The following is a 17,587-nucleotide window of genomic DNA, read 5'->3' as shown; positions in this document are numbered from 1 at the left end:
CATTGAAGCAGGAAATGTTCCATGACCTCAGGGGTAGTCCTACACCAAGGGCAGAAGGGGTCAGGAGACAGACGTCGGCGGTGCAAGTGAGCACCGAGTATGGTGTGACCCAGGCGGAGGCAGGCAGAAAACGCATATTATATATATATATATATATATATATATATATATATATATATATATATATATATATATATATATATATATATATATATATATATATATATATATATATATATATATATATATATATATATATATATATATATATATATATATATATATATATATTGTTACAGAGGCCGCCCACACACACAGCAGGGACACCCATCCAGCAACCACAGGGCAAAGCAGGGCACCCAAGGTCCCTACTTCAGCTTCCAACGCAGTAACCGCAACTTACTCTCAGCGGCAGAACAGGACAGCATTCAAGACGGGGATGGCACAGGGATAACGTTGACGAGGGTCCGTGACTAGTTAGAGAAGCGAGGCACACAACTCACAAGACTCAGACAGACTGACTCAAACAGGCAGGACTGGCAGGAAACACTTGGTACAGCTTCTTACGTTTACTTGGGTAACAACACAGTACAAACAGGCAATACAATTACACAGGTTGAGTGCGGAGATGGAGAACGAGATTAGGGAACACAGCGGGGGCAGAGACAGCTCCCTGGGACAGAGATGGCCGGCTTAAATACAGCTGCTCCCCTTGCAATACTGCCATTGGCTCGCTTCTGAGCCAATCATCGCTGCTTTATCCATCTGCATGGCCATCACTTCCGTTCCCCACTTCCTGTCTCTCTCAAAAATACCACCTCACTCCATCTTCAATACTTATCACTACCATCCCCCCTGCCTGCTCTGCGTCCTGCAACAATATATATATATATATATATATATATATATATATATATATATATATATATATATATATATATATATATATATATATATATATATGTGTGTGTGTGTGTATATATATATATATATATATATATATATATATATATATATATATATATATATATATATATATATATATATATATATATATATATATATATATATATATATATATATGTGTGTGTGTGTGTGTGTGTGTGTGTGTGTGTGTGTGTGTGTGTGTGTGTGTGTTGTGTTTTATTTGCCTTATAAGTTCATAACCGCGAAAGAATACAGGGAAAAATAGGGGGTAGGGAGGAAGCATGGGAGAAATCTTCTTAAGTTACTTCTAAAAACGTTTTCTATGAAATATTCGTTTCTATAACAGATGGCAGCACCATCGCTGTCCTCCAAACTTTAACCCACACCACAACTTCCTCCTTGTTTATTCCTTGGTCGCGGCTGTGGAAGCTGTGAGTTAGGACTTTGGGTGTGGTGTCCCTGTTTGTTCGGGCGGCGGTCATTACAATATATATATATATATATATATATATATATATATATATATATATATATATATATATATATATATATATATGGTATGTAATGGAGTGACAGAGCCACACACTCATATGAGGCAGAATGATGGTGAGAGTAATGATAAATAATTAGGAAAAATAAGCTGTGAAAGGGCACATGCGTAGTCTATGCCAGTGGTACAAACTTGCGAGTGAACGTTTTTTTTCGTACGTATGAGGACTGAGTACTATCGAGTACAATGAAGTTGAAGAAGAGTGCAACGGGGACGCGGAGACGTGCGGCCTCGCATAAGCTCATTGAAGAAGAGTGGCATTATATGCAAAGGTATTAATTACCTATGTGGTGTGGGAGATTTTTGAAGCTGTCTATGTGCGATTTAGAAATATCCTCTAAAGGAGTTGTACTATGTGATGAAAAATTAAAAATATAATAAAAATGTACCACAATAGTTTAGAATCAAAGCATTTGTTAGGACATATAAGCTAATGCAATAATGGTTGATGTGTATGAATCTTTTTTGTCAATGGAAGCCTTCCATTACAGTGATAGTGATATGAAAATGTCTGCATGAATATTGCGAATTATGGGAGGAAACTCGGTAAAGGTGACGGAGAGAATCTGCAATTTGCAACCCGACTCAGGCCAAGTTGAGATGCCATTGAAGATGAGAACTTTACTTTGTTTATGGAGCTACTATGATTAGACAGAGATTAATGTTGTACATGATTTATACGAAACCATTCGTATATACAATGGAATTAATTTAATTCGGTCGATTTTGGAAAAAAAAAAAAAATTCTAATGTGGTAACAGTGTCGGTGATCGATCTGAGAGCAGACGACAGTGTCAGGCCTTGCTGGGCCTTCTGCTCTCCCCACGCCCACGCCTAACATCATGTGCGATCAGGCGTGTTTCCCACAACTGTATGATCAATTGCTTTAACTTTTCTCCGTGAGGTTAAACAGGAGAATTAAAAAAAAAAAAAAAGATCCGGTCTGATGCCAGGCGCTAGGGAGGTGGGTGTCGTTGGCTGCCTTCCTCGCCCCGCTGTCATCGTCATGTGAGGTTAATGTTCTGTCTGCTTCTTTCACTTATAGGAATATTTATTCACTAATCCTTTAAAACCCATCTGGTCTTTGCATGTGTCATGTATTACTTAGTCATTACCAAAGTCAGTATATTCATGTTCATTGTTTTTTCTTAATGCCATGAGCGGAGGAGGGGCGGTGTTGGTGTCTTCCAAGATGACGAGAGTGCAAGATCATGTCAGAAAAAAAAAAAAAAAAATAGCGTTCTTATTGGGGATGCAATTCGGGGAAAGGCTATTTACGTGCATCGTGCATTGTTTGTTTCAGGTTCGTTGGCAACCTAAGTTAATCCCCATGTCATGGCGATGAGCTCTGCACAAACCAATCATCTTATCAGCTTGTTTTGGTGCACATGTCATTTCCCAGTGAGTTGTCAGTACAGGTCTGTGGCAGGAGTGTGAAGATGGTGGTCTGATAATTGGTTGTGGAAATAATGAATAGGTGTGAACATTCTGGATAAATTGTCATGTTAATGTTAAATTTAAGGTGGTTTGTTGATTTAATGATAATGATAAAATATTAAGGGATACAGTCAGTATGCTGATATGTCTATCCGGCTGATCTGTATTGGCCTCACAATATATGAAATTCTTTGAGGAATTTGGACATTGGTAAAATGCTAAACATCACATTGCTGTTAATCATGGTAACATTGATAATATTTTTTTTTTATCTTTATAGTTATAGTGTTCCAAGAAATTAAAACTGTTTGCCTGGTATTTCATCCCAACTAGTTACAAATCTTAGACATGACAACAGTGTCCACTCTAATAGCTTCTCCACCACAGCTTGCATTGGTGTTTTCATTAACTATAACATCTCATTGATGTTTTTAATAATCTTATAATTTTTCACTCTCTCTCCCATATATGAAGTTATAGAATTTGATATTCCTTTGATACTCTCTCTTCAGAGTAAAAGTTCATTAAAAATCTAGAAAAGATGCATGATACCTGATGGGGGGAGTCATTGAAGGAAAGGGATTTACTTAACTAGATATATTTCCTATATTGAATTAGTATAAGACACTTGTATTCAAAACAGGTTTCACATCAGGTAATGTTTAGTTTGATACATGATTTAGACACACTTTTTGTGCTTAGATAGCAGGAAGATAAACAATATCATCCTCATAATAGATGGAGTTTTCAAAGGTAAACGAGTCCATACCTAAAAGGATTCACATTATTTTTTTAAGCCCTGAATTTCTTGTTTCAAGACAATAATTGACTTTGGCATCATACACATCGAGTGAATGAAACAGTGCCAATATGCAATTTGAGTGTATGAACCGGCATACGGCTTCAGGACAGAGGTGCAGAGGTGACATAGACAGTAGCCACCACCTGCCTCTTGGATTGGCTATACTACCTACGGCACCTCTGACCAAGCCTCCTGACTGCACCCGACTTCATAACTTGTGCTGACAGAGTGGTGAAAGTGTGCTTGAGCCTACCCTGCTTGCCATTGTACTTGTGATACCTTTTTTGACCTGGATAATGAAGTGCTAGTGAAATGGTCATGTGCCTTTGTCTTTCCTGTGCCTGCCTGGTGTGACTTGTACTGACTCGGCTCCACTTCAACACATGAAACAAGCCCCTGGGGCGTATATATATATATATATATATATATATATATATATATATATATATATATATATATATATATATATATATATATATATATATATATATATATATATATATATATATATATATATATATATATATATATATATATATTGTTACGCCCAGGGGCTTGTTTCATGTGTTGAAGTGATATATATATATATATATATATATATATATATATATATATATATATATATATATATATATATATATATATATATATATATATATATATATATATATATATATATATATATATATATATATATATATATATATATATATATTGTTACGCCCAGGGGCTTGTTTCATGTGTTGAAGTGAAGCCGAGTCAGTACAAGTCACACCAGGCAGGCACAGGAAAGACAAAGGCACATGACTATATATATATATATATATATATATATATATATATATATATATATATATATATATATATATATATATATGCAGGTTTTGTTAAAGTCTACAGGGGTAACTGCATTGTTGATTTTATAGGAAGTCTTTTCAATACTTCTTGCTAGTGAGCGAGTGTTCTCGTCAAGGAATCGTAATAGATTTCCTACGTCCATTCTTTTTCTTAATCAGCTGGGGTGTTTGTTGTTTTTTGTTCTTTCGAGGTACCTTTCGGCCTTCATAGACCATCTTCAGGAAAGGAATGAAGCGGGTAGCTGGGTGTGCCGGTATATATCTGCTTGGTGCGTGCGTGGGTGATCATTGATGCTGTTGCGGTGTTCATCGGGAACTTCAGTGTTTTTCCAGCGGTTTTGAAGGTCTTCGGCTTCAGCTTGCAGTTGAGCTAATGTTCCTTCCTTTTCTTTTAATTCTTCTATGAGGAAGGTCTTTCTCTCTGCAGGTGTAGTACGCTTGCTGTTGGCCTTGCGACAGTAAGCTCCCACACAACAGCCACCCACGCACGCGCTAAGCAGATATATACCGGCACACCCAGCTACCTGCTTCATTCCTTTCCTGAAGATGGTCTATGAAGGCCGAAAGGTATCTCGAAAGAACAAAAAACAACAAACGCCCCAGCTGATTAAGAAAAAGAATGGACATAGGAAATTTATTACGATTCCTTCACGAGAACACTCGCTCACTAGCAAGAAGTATTGAAAAGACTTCCTATAAAATCAACAATGCAGTTACCGCTGTAGACTTTAACAAAACCTGCATACAGAATGGCCTACTACCAAACTATACTTACTGTCGCAAGGCCAACAGCAAGCGTACTACACCTGCAGAGAGAAAGACCTTCCTCATAGAAGAATTAAAAGAAAAGGAAGGAACATTAGCTCAACTGCAAGCTGAAGCCGAAGACCTTCAAAACTGCTGGAAAAACACTGAAGTTCCTGATGAACACCGCAACAACATCAATGATCAACTTGCTATACTCTCTGCTAAACACCTCTCGGAAAGCAAGAAAAGAGTTGGGAAAAAGCTAGCTGCTCTATACGGAGGCCCAATAGATGTACCGCGAGAAGTCGACCAATTCATCAACCTTAGCAACACAGCGCTCACCCAGAAACAAAAGGAGTTCCTCAACCTCGGCCTAAATTGTCATTTCAAGAGCAAGCCCAAGCCCCTCGCCAAACGCATAGAACTGGAAATCCTCCTTGACGACATCCAGTGACTTGAGAAGAATAAGAAAGTCACCACTTCCCCTGACCTACATGCCGAGTTTATTCGAGAAGCTAACACGACGAGAGGCCACCACCGCAGCTCACTCCTCACTCCGGAGCTAAAAGAAGCAGCCAAGCAGCTCAGAGAAAACAAGGACATCGTCATCAGAAAAGCAGACAAATCTTCAATATTCGTTATTATGGATAAAGAAGAATATATGGAGAAAATCAACGCAGTTCTTCACGACGAGACCAAGTTAAAAATCATCACCAGGAACCCCACGAACGATCTGAAGAGTACACTCAACCGCATCATCCGGAAAAATAACAAGACAAATGGCTCCGTCAAACTACCACTCATAGAAGGCGACCACAAACTTGGCTACGCGTATGGCAATGTAAAAACTCACAAGCGCAACTCTCCACTTCGACTGATCATCAGTCAGATACCTACAGTCACTTACACCCTGGCAAAGCGGCTAAACGAACTGCTCTCCCTATTCACCCCCTCGTCGCACAGTCTCAAGTCATCAGAAGAGTTCCTCGACCTGATTAAAGGCTCACGCCCTTTAGGCATTATCGCCTCCATGGACGTTGAATCATTATTTACCAACGTCCCAGTAGATGAAACCATCAACATCATCTGTGACAAGCTGTATCGCTCCGACGACGCCCCATTCGCCATCGCAGAAGATTGTCTCCGTCATCTACTACGTGCCTGCACCAAAGAAGTCCCTTTTTATGGCCCTGATGGAAACTTGTACACCCAGATTGATGGCGTCGCCATGGGCTCACCACTAGGCGTCCTCTTCACCAACTTCTACATGGGAACCCTAGAAGAAAAAGTCTTTTCACTGCATCCAGAACTCAAGCCGCCGATCTACGCAAGATATATAGACGACATTTTCATCAACACCAACAGCGAAGCAGACGTCCTCGAACTCATACAAACCTTCAAGAATCACATGTCGCTCAACTTTACCCACGAACTAGAAAACAACAAGCAGCTCCCCTTCCTCGACATCTTAGTTCAACGCAGTACCACCAGCTTCACTACCGAGGTCTACGTCAAATCCACAAATTTAGGATTCTGCCTCAATGTCGCCAGCGAATGCCCAGAGAAATACCGCCGCAGTCTTATCAACTCTTTCGTCAAGTGGGCCTTCACACACAGCTCATCATGGCCTACAGTCCACAAAGAACTCACAAGAGTGTCCCAAATGCTAGCCAACAATGGATATAAGAAAGAAGAAATGGACAAAATTATCCGGCGACATATGAATTACCACTTCCACGCAGATGAAAAGCAAGACCCCCAGCAAGAAATACGCCTCTACTACAAGAACTTCATGACATCAGCCTACAGCATGGAAGAAAGAGCACTTAAGAAAATAATCCATAATAATGTCAAGACCGTGGATCCCATCTTTCAAATCAAACTCATAATCTGTTACAAGTCCAAGCGCACGTCCAGCCTCGTACTAAAAAACAACTGCCACCCGCCGACAACAGCGCTTCAAGAGGTGAATGTGGTGTACCAATACACATGCAACCATGGTGACTGCAGTCGCCGACCCTCTACGTATGTTGGCTCCACTATCACCACCTTGTCCAAGCGCATTACAGCTCACCTGCAAGACGGCGCCATCAAGAAACACCACGCAGATATTAACTTCACCCGGAAGATAGTAGAAGAGAATACAGTCACCCTTCATAAAGAACCAAACAAAGCTCGCCTTCGAATGACAGAAGCAGTGTACATACACACCAAGACTCCCAGCATCAACATCCAGCTCATTCCCGAGTCTTCCCTCCCATCGTCAAGGAGGCAGAATGACGCGTGCTGATTGGCTGCTCCCACACAACAGCCACCCATGCACGCTCCAAGCAGATATATACCGGCACACCCAGCTACCCGCTTCATTCCTTTCCTGAAGATGGTCTAAGAAGGCCGAAAGGTACCTCGAAAGAACAAAAAACAACAAACACCCCAGCTGATTAAGAAAAAGAATGGACATAGGAAATCTATTACGATTCCTTGACGAGAACATTCGCTCACTAGCAAGAAGTATTGAAAAGACTTTCTATAAAATCAACAATGCAGTTACTGCTGTAGACTTTAACAAAACCTGCATACAGAATGGCCTACTACTAAAATATATATATATATATATATATATATATATATATATATATATATATATATATATATATATATATATATATATATATTAATATATATATATTTATATATATGACCATTTCACTAGCACTTCATTATTCAGGTCAAAAAAAGGTAGCACAAGTACAATGGCAAGCAGGGTAGGCACAAGTACACTTACCACTTTGTCAGCACAGGCTACGAGGTGGGGTGCAGTCAGGAGGCTTGGTCAAAGGGGCTGTGGGTATTACAGCCAATCCAAGAGGCAGGTGGTGGTTGAGTGGCATTCCCCTGCTGTTTATGGCACCTCTGCATCTCTGTCCTGAAGCCGTAAGCCGGTTCGTACACGTACACTCATATCACGTATTTCCACTGTCTCATTCACACACACACACACACACACACACACACACACACACACACAGCATAGTGTAGTGGTTAGCACGCTCGACTCACAATCGAGAGGGCCAGGTTTGAGTCCCGGGAAGTGGTGAGGCAAATGGGCAAGCCTCTTAATGTGTAGCCCTTGTTCACCAAACAGTAAATAGGTACGGGATGTAACTCGAGGGGTTGTGGCCTTGCTTTCCCGGTGTGTGTTGTGTGCGATGTGGTTTCAGTCCTACCTGAAGATCAGTCTATGAGCTCTGAGCTCGCTCCCTAATGGGGAAGACTGGCTGGGTGACCAGCAGGCGACCGAAGTGAATTACACACACATATTGATAGAATTTTCAGAGAGACATATAATTTGCTAAGGAATATTGGATTAGCATTTCACTAGATGGACAAAGAAATGATGAAGAAATTGATAAGTACTATAATAAGACCCTGATTGGAATATGCAGGAGTTGTGTGGACCCCCCATAAAAAGAAACACATAAGGAAATTGGAGAGACTACAAAAAATGGCTACAAGAATGGTTCCAGAAGTTAAAGGGATGACATATGAGGCGAGACTAAAAGCTATGGATCTACCAACCCTGGAACAGAGAAGAGAGAGAGGGGATCTGATACAAGTTTATAAATTGATTAACGGAATGGATCAAGTGGATAATGAGAAACTAATCCTGAAAGAAGAATATGACATTAGAAGCACAAGATCGCATAGTAAGAAACTGAGGAAGGGAAGATGTCTGAGAGATGTTAAAAAATATAGTTTCTCGCAAAGATGTGTTGAGACTTGGAACAATTTGAGTGAGTTAGTGGTGTCAGCAACGAGTGTGCATAGTTTTAAAGAAAAATTGGATAAGTGTAGATAAGGAGACGGGGCCACACAAGCATAAAGCCCAGGCCCTGTAAAACTACAATTAGGTAAATACAACTAGGTAAATATACACACACACACACAGAGGAAATATTACTAGAAAAGGGAAGCTGGCTGATGATGTCGATCACAAGGAAATGTGGATAAATAGAGATATGAACTTAGAGGAAAGGGAAAAGGAGAAAGCACTAAGAAGTGAAGCTAAGGAAAAAAAACAAGAAAAGGACAAAGATTTTTTTTATTTTATTTTTTTTACGTAGGGAAGAGGGCCAGTCAAAGGCAAAAAAAAAGAAAGTTAGAAAAAAGCCCACTTGAGCACTGGCTCTCCAAAGAGTAGAAAAAGTGCCAAAACCGTCAGCCAGAATTAGGGGAGCAAATGCCTCGATACCTCCCTCTTAAAAGAAGACAAGTTGTAGGAATTTGAAAATACAGATGCAGGGAGGGAGTTCCAGAGTTTACCAGTGAAAGGGATGAATGATTGAGCGTACTGGTTAACTCTTGCATTAGAGAGTTGGACAGAATAGGGATGAGAGGAAGAAGAAAGCCTTGTGCAGCGTGGCTGCAGGAGGAGGGAGGCATGCAGTTAGCAAGATCAGTAGAACAGTTACCATGAAAATAGCGATAAAATATAGAAAGGGATGCAACATTTCGGCGGTGAGAAAGAGACTGAAGACAGTTAGTCAGAGGAGGGAGTTGATGAGACGAAGAGCTGATTCCACCCTATCAAGCAAAGCTGTGTGACTGGAACCCCCCCAAACATGCGAAGAGTACTCCATACAGGGACGGATAAGGCCCTTATACAGAGTAAGCAGTTGGAGGGCGAGAAAACTGGCGGAGACGCCTCAGAACACCTAACTTCATAGAAGCTGTTTTAGCAAGAGATGAGATGTGAAGTTTCCAGTTAAGATTATGAGCAAAGGACAGACTGAGGATATTCATTGTGGAAGAGGAAGACAGTTGAGTGTCATTGAAGAAGAGGGGATAGTTGTCTGGAAGGTTGTGTCGAGTTGATAGATGGAGGAATTGAGATTTTGAGGCATTGAAAACTACTAGATTTTCTCTGCCCCAATCGGAAATTTTAGAAAGATCGGAAGTCAGGCGTTCTGTGGCGTCCCCGCGTGATCTGTTAATTTCCTGAAGGGTTGGACGTCTCTGAAAGAACGTGGAAAGATGTAGGGTGGTATCATCAGCGTAGGAGTGGATAGGGCAAGAAGTTTGGTTAAGAAGGTCATTAATGAATAATAGAAAGAGAGTGGGTGACAGGACAGAACCCTGAGGAACACCACTATTAATAGGTTTAGGAGAAGAACAGTAGCCGTCTACCACAGCAGCAATAGAGCGGTCGGAAAGGAAACATGAGATAAAGTTGCAGAGAGAAGGATAGAAGCCGTAAGAGGGCAGTTTTGAAATCAAAGCTTTATGCCAGACTCTATCAAAAGCTTTTGATATGTCTAACGCAACAGCAAAAGTTTCACCGAAATCTCAAAAAGAGGATGACCAAGACTCAGTAAGGAAAGCCAGAAGATCACCAGTAGAGCGACCTTGACGGAAGCCATACTGGCGATCAGACAGAAGATTGTGAAGTGACATGTTTGAGAATCTTCCTATTCAGGATAGATTCAAAAACTTTAGACAAGCAAGAGATTAAAGCTATAGGACGGTAGTTTGAGGGGTTAGAACGGTCATCCTTTTTTAGGAACAGGCTGAATGTAGGCGAACTTCCAGCAGGAAGGAAAGGTAGAAGTCGATAGACAAAGTTGGAAGAGTTTGGCCAGGCAAGGTGGAAGCACAGAAGCACAGTTTTTGAGAACAATAGGAGGGACCCCATCAGGTCCATAAGCCTTCCGAGGGTTTAGGCCAGCAAGGGCATGGAAAACATCATTACGAAGAATTTTGATTGTAGACATGAAATAGTCAGAGAGGAGGAGAGGGAGGGACAAGCCCAGAAAGATAGAGAAGAAGAATTTTTACTGGAGGGTTCTGGATATGAGACTAAAGAAGTGGTACCTAAGGAAAAAAGAGGAGGCCGTGGAAGAGACAATAAATTAAGAGTGATTTTACTAACATAGATGGGTTGTTATCAAGCATATTGGAAGTTCGGTATTATTTGAAAGAAAAAAAGCTGGATGTAATGTGCATCGTTGAAACAAAACTGAAAAAAGAGATTCATATCAAATTTAAAGAGGAGGGATATAATACCTGGAGGAGGGACAGGAAGGATAAAGGGGGAGGAGTGCTAATAATGGTTCATGATAATATATGTGTGGAGGATGTGCAATATGGTGAGGACAAAGTGGAAGTAATGGGAGTAACAATCAGAACAGAAGATTTGAAGAAAAGAAAAATTATAGTTACATATGTTCCACCAAAGACTAATACATGGGGATCAGAAGAGCATAAAGATATGCAAAAAGAGATGATCAAGTGCCTAGATAACATGATAAGAAGAGATAGAAGAATACTCTTAGTTGGAGACTTCAACTGTAAAAAAATAAACTAGAGAGAGATGGAAGTAATGGATAAAGCTGGGCAGTGGAGTGAGAAAGTGTTACAGTTGACTATGGTTAATACAATGGACCAGTGGGTGGAGGAGTCAACAAGGTACAGGGGGAAAAAAGATCATTGCTTGACCTAGTTTTCACAAAGAAACCAGAGTCCCGTCCAATCATACAATACCTTAGTCCAATGGGGAAAAGTGATCATGTGACGACATTAGAGGTGCAAATGCAGGAGGAAGATGAGATAAGTTACAGAGAGGACTATAAAGGAGAGAGATTAAATTATGCAAAAGCGGATTTTGAAAAATCAAGGAGTTATTTTGCTGATATTGAGTGGAGTAATATTATGTGTAGGAAGACTACAAGAGAAATATGACATTCTTACAGAAATACAATGAAGGAGTAAAAAAGTTTGTTTCTGTTTATAAAGTTCAGAAAAAAATACATGCTTGGTACAATGCTAGATGCATACAAGCAAAAAAGGCAAAAGATAAAGCGTGGAAGAAACTCTTAAAGCAGGGAAATGACTATAACTAATAGGACATTAGATTGCCAAGGATTACAGGAGATTGCAGTGCACAAAGGATATTGGAAGATTACTGGATAAGTTGGAAGTCAGAAAAGCAATGGGGCCAGATGGTGTATCAGGCTGGGTGTTAAAAGAATGTAAAGAGCAATTACTGGATCCAATTTGGGAAATAATTAAAAGTTCAGTAAATGAAGGGAAAGTTCCACTCGAGTGGAAGAGAGCCAACGTAATACCGATATTTAAAGGAGAAAAAGTAACTGAACCACTAAACTACAGACCAGTGTCACTTACAAGAGTCGTACGGAAGTTATGTGAAATAATTATCAAAGAAAAATAGGTTAAATTTCTACAAGAGGAGCAAGTCATATCGAACAGACAATTTGGGTTTCAGGACAGGGCAGTCATATGTATCAAACTTTTTAAGCTTCTACTCGAGAGTTATTGCAGGACTTGAAAACAGAGATAGATGGGTAGACACAGTATATCTGGACATTGAAAAGGCTTTTGATAAAGTCCCGCACAGAAGACTTCTTTGGAAACTAGAGTACATAGGAGGACTGCATGGAACCTTGTTTGAATGGACAAGAGATTATTTAAAGGATAGGGAAATGAGAACTGTGATCAGAGATACATACTCATCTTGGGGTAAAGTAACTAGCAGAGTGCCACAAGGGTCAGTGTTAGCCCTCATTATGTTTCAAGTTTATGTAAACGACATTCACATCGGGATAAACAGTTATATAAATTTATTCGCTGATGATGCAAAGTTGCTAAGAGTTATCAAAACTAGAGAGGTCTGTCTGCTGTTGCAGGAAGATTTGAACAAGATCTATGAGTGGAGCAGGAAGTGGAAATTGGAGTTTAATCCCAAGAAATGCCACATAATGGAACTAGGAAAGAGTAAGAGAAGACCAGCATGGAGCTATTTGATGGGGAAGGAGCAAATAATGAAGACTAAAGAGGAAAAAGATCTTGGAGTGATCATACAAGAAATTCTGAGCCCTGATAAACACATAAGCAAGATATTTGGACTATCATATAAGATGACTAATATAAGAGTGGCATTTCATTACATGGATAAAGATATGATGAAAAAAATCATCACAAGCATGATACGCCCAAGGCTGGAATATGCAGCAGTGGTATGGTCTCTGAGCTCTAAAAAGGATATAAGAAAATTGGAAAGGATACAGAAGATTGCTACTAAGATTGTGCCGGAATTAAAGGACCTCACATATGAAGAACGACTGAAGGAAATCGGACTGCCAACCTTACAAGATAGAAGAGAACGGGGGGACCTAATAACAATGTATAAGATAATAAATGATATTGAAAAAATAGACAAAGAAGATCTGGTGCTGTTGACGGAAGAAGATGGAAGGACAAGAGAACATGAAAAGATCAGGATAAAGCAATGTGTGAAGGATATTGGAAAATCCAGTTTTCCACACAGATTGGTGGTAAAATGGAATGCATTAGATAATGGAATTGTTACAGCACATAGTGTGCATAACTTTAAAGAAAACTAGATAAATGGAGATATGGAGACAGGACACTATGAGCCCCGCTCGAACCCTGTACAATACAACTAGGTAAATACACACACACACACACACACACACACACACACACACACACACACACACACACACGGGACATCGTCGATGGCGGAGGTGGTCGCTGAGCTCCAGAGCAATCATCTATAATTCTACAGTTACCTAAGAGTAACCAAGGTGGGAAAGGAGCTGGTAATGTTTGTCCCGTCTCCATATAGTCATGTTAACTGTTGATTAGCAAAATAATGTCCAGTGAAGGTAAATATAAACTGTAGCCTGCGTTTGAGCCATCAGCTGGTTTGTTTACGTCTGCGCAACATGGCGGCCGTGAACTCGAAAGAGGAATCAGACTTCACAGGGTTTCAAGGAATAATGGAGAAGAGCACTTATGTGAAGAAAATTCTGGAGTTAGAAGGTAAAATTGAAAACTGTTTGAAAAGTATGAGGGCCTGGAAACGAGTTATGACAATGTAAAGAGAGACTGTGCCGATATGAAGAAGGAAAATGCAGCACTGAAAGAGGAAGTTAAGCTAATTAAAGTGAATTGCGAAAATGTGGAGAATCTCTAGGAAAAGTGATGGAGAAGCAGGCTGAATGGAAAAAGTCAGGAAGTGGAAAGAAAGGAGGTAAATTACAAAGTTGCAAGTCTGGAAAAGGAAATCAAAGAGTCAGGGAGAAAACTTTGGGCCTTGCTGAAATTATAGATCAACAGATCATAGAAGAGAAGATAGCTGAGAAAGTGGTGAAGGTTATTAAGTCAAATGAGACATTGGTGAGGGAAACTGTAGACAAAAAGAGATGTGTGGTGATATTTGGTGTGGAGGAGGATAAGACACCGAGTAAAATGGAGAGAGAGAAAACATAAAAAGGTGATAAATAATATCATTAATGTGGTGCAAGAGGAGGAAAAGACCTAGTACAAGAAATAGAGGACTTCCATAGAATTGGAAAGTTCACAAGAGAAGGTATGAGGCCAATAAGAATCAAACTTAAGTCACAAAAGGATGTAGATGAATTGGTGGAGAAGTCATGGAGGCTAGCCCAGCAGGAAACAACAAGGAAGATTTGGTTGAGAAGAGATCTCGGTGAAAAGGAAAGAGAAATGTTAAATGAGTTGAGAAAGGAGGCTTTGAAAAAAATGAAGAGAGGACAGAAGAAGAGAAGAAAGAGTTTTTCTGGAGAATCTTGGATATGAGACTGAGGAAGTGGTTCATAACCCAGAAAAGTACAGCAAGAAAGGACTAAAGAAACTTACATATGAGCGAAATGTAATGTATTCCAACATAAATGGAGTGATATCGGGATTTTAGAACTCAACGATTACTTGAGGGACAAGAACCCAGATATTGTGGGTCTTACTGAAACAAAACTGAGAGAGGAGAAGACCTGATGAAGGTTGGAGAAGGAAATATAACGTTTGGAAAAGAAATAGAGTAGGTAAGATGGGAGGAGGAGTGATGTTGCTGGTTAAAAAGATATAAAGGTGGATCAAGTGAAAAAGGTATGGGAAAGGCAGAAGTGCTAAAGATCAGAGCAGAAACTAATGAAGGAAAAAGAGGCACTACATAGTGGTGTACGTACCACCTAAGACAAATGCATGGTCAGTACAGGAATATGAAGAAATGATAAGTGATACAGGAACATGTCTGGAAGAAATGTTGGGTGGCTGTGAACGAACTATAATGATGGGAGATTTTAATTGTAAAGAGGTGTGTTGGGAGGACTGGTCAATGGAAGGATCAGAGACAACATGGGAAATACACTATTGACACTGGCAATGGAAAATGTGTTAACTCAGTGGGTCAAAGAAGATACTAGGTTTGGAGGAGAGGGAGCATCGTCAAGACTGGACTTGGTCTTTAGTACAGAGCCAATGGTCATTGAGGAGATGAGGGTGGAGTGCCCTTTAGCAAAGAGTGATCATGCAGTTTTGGAGTTCAAGGTGATAGACGAAGAGAAATCTAGAAGAAATGAAGAATATAAAGTGGGAAGATGGAATTATGCCAAGACAGATTTTGGAAACCTAAAGAAATTCTTTCAAGAGACAAATTGGATGAAATTCAAGAGTGCTAAGGAGCAAATGAAAAGTGGAAGGAATTTATAAAAATATACAAAGAAGGTGAGAAAAATTTGTACCAATAAGACAACATAGAGAAGTTGGAAAGCAGGACTGGTTTAACGATAGATGTGAAAAGGCTAGAACAAGAAAAGAGGATGCATGGAAGAGGTGGAGAAGGAAAAGACGGATTAAGCAGTGGGAAAGTTACAAAAGAGCAAGAAATGAATATGTGTTGATTAGAAGAGAAGAAAGAAAGAAACAAGAAAAGGATATAATTGATAAATGTAAAGACCAACCAAGGCTTTTTTACAGACATGTGAACAACAACATCAAAAATAGAGAAAGTATTGAAAGTTTAGAAGTAAATGGAGTATACAGTGAAGATCCCAGGAAATGGCAGAGGCTATGAATGGATGCTTTCGGAAGGTATTCACAAAGGAGACTGCTTTTGACAAACCACTGGTAATGGAACAGAAAGGGATTATGAAGGAGTTTCAAGTAACGGTGGAGGAGATCAAGAACATGATGGGGAGTTTAGAAGTGAGAAAAGCTGTGGGACCTGATGGGGTATCAGGATGGATTTTAAGAGAATGCAGGAGCAATTGGCAGAAAAAGTTTGTGAAGTAATTGATGCCTCATTAAGGGAAGGCGTAGTGCCCCAAGACTGGAAAAGAGCTAACATTGTCCCAATCTATAAATCAGGTAACAAGAGAGACCCATTGAACTATAGACCAGTGTCACTTACAAGTGTGGTAGCTAAGATGTGTGAGAGGGTGGTGAAGACTAGATGGACAGACTTCTTGGAGAAAAATGACATACTTTGTGAGTGTCAATTTGGTTTTAGGAAAGGGCGTTCATGCACGACAAACCTGATATGTTACTATTCGAGGGTGATAGATGTAATACAGGAAAGAGATGGTTGGGCTGATGGAATATATCTGGATTTAAAAAAGGCCTTTGATAAGGTACCACACCAGAGACTGATCTGGAAACTTGAAATGGTAGGAGGAGTGCATGGCAGTTTACTAAAATGGATGGAAGACTTTTGGTAGGAAGAGAAATGAGAACAATAATTAAGGACAGACCATCAGAATGGGGATTGGTGGAGAGTGGAGTTCCACAGGGATCAGTGTTGGCACCAGTAATGTTCGCAGTCTACATAAATGACATGGTGGATGGGGTGTCCAGTTATGTGAGCCTATTTGCAGACGATGCAAAATTGTTAAGAAAAGTGAGATGTGACAAAGATTGCGAACTACTCCAGGAAGACTTGGACAGAATATGGAAATGGAGCTGTACATGGCAAATGGAGTTCAACACGACAAAATGCAAGAAAATAGAGTTTGGCAAGAGTGAAAGAAGAATCAGGAGTATGTACAAGATAGGAAATGAAGACATAAAACCAGTCATGAAGAAAAAGACCTTGGGGTGACAATTACCAATGACCTATCGCCAGAGAGACATATAAACAAAATAATTGGAGAAGTATTGAACTTATTGAGGAACATAAGAGTGGCGTTCGTATATCTAGATGAAGAAATGATGAAGAAAATAATTACTGCAATGATAAGACCGAGGCTTGAATATGCAACAATACAGTGGGCTCGAACTTAAAGAAACACATAAGGAAACTAGAGAAAGTACAGAGGGCTGCAACGAAAATGGTGCCTGACTTAAGAGATTTGACTTATGAAGACAGACTGAAAAGAATGCAACTTCCAACCCTGGAAAACAGAAGAGAAAGGGAGACCTGATAGCAAT

The 17,587-nt window shown here is 39.8% G+C and overlaps 1 protein-coding gene across 8 annotated transcripts in view; it reads left to right on the top strand.

The window, feature by feature from the left end:
- Positions 1-1,561: 1,561 nt before the first annotated feature.
- The window catches only part of LOC123514372 (ras-related protein Rab-30-like), a 138,584-nt gene continuing 122,558 nt past the window's right edge, over positions 1,562-17,587 (top strand). Inside the window, exon 1 of one of the 8 annotated variants that reach the window (XM_045272253.1) lies at positions 1,562-1,749. Coding sequence is in view for 4 of the 8 variants with exons in the window: in XM_045272254.1 (XP_045128189.1) it covers positions 2,866-2,878 (13 nt within the window). In the remaining 4 variants the exon portion in view is untranslated. Of the gene's footprint in view, positions 1,750-1,786; positions 2,879-2,934; positions 2,955-17,587 lie in introns of those variants that run through there. The other 7 variants (XM_045272254.1, XM_045272250.1, XM_045272256.1 and 4 more) reach the window with 7 other exon arrangements.

This window comes from Portunus trituberculatus, chromosome 37 (genome assembly GCF_017591435.1).
Source record: "Portunus trituberculatus isolate SZX2019 chromosome 37, ASM1759143v1, whole genome shotgun sequence".
Taxonomy (NCBI): Eukaryota; Metazoa; Arthropoda; class Malacostraca; order Decapoda; family Portunidae; genus Portunus; species Portunus trituberculatus.
The sequence above is the reverse complement of the archived record's forward strand: the minus strand, read 5'-3'. Positions and strand labels throughout refer to the sequence as shown.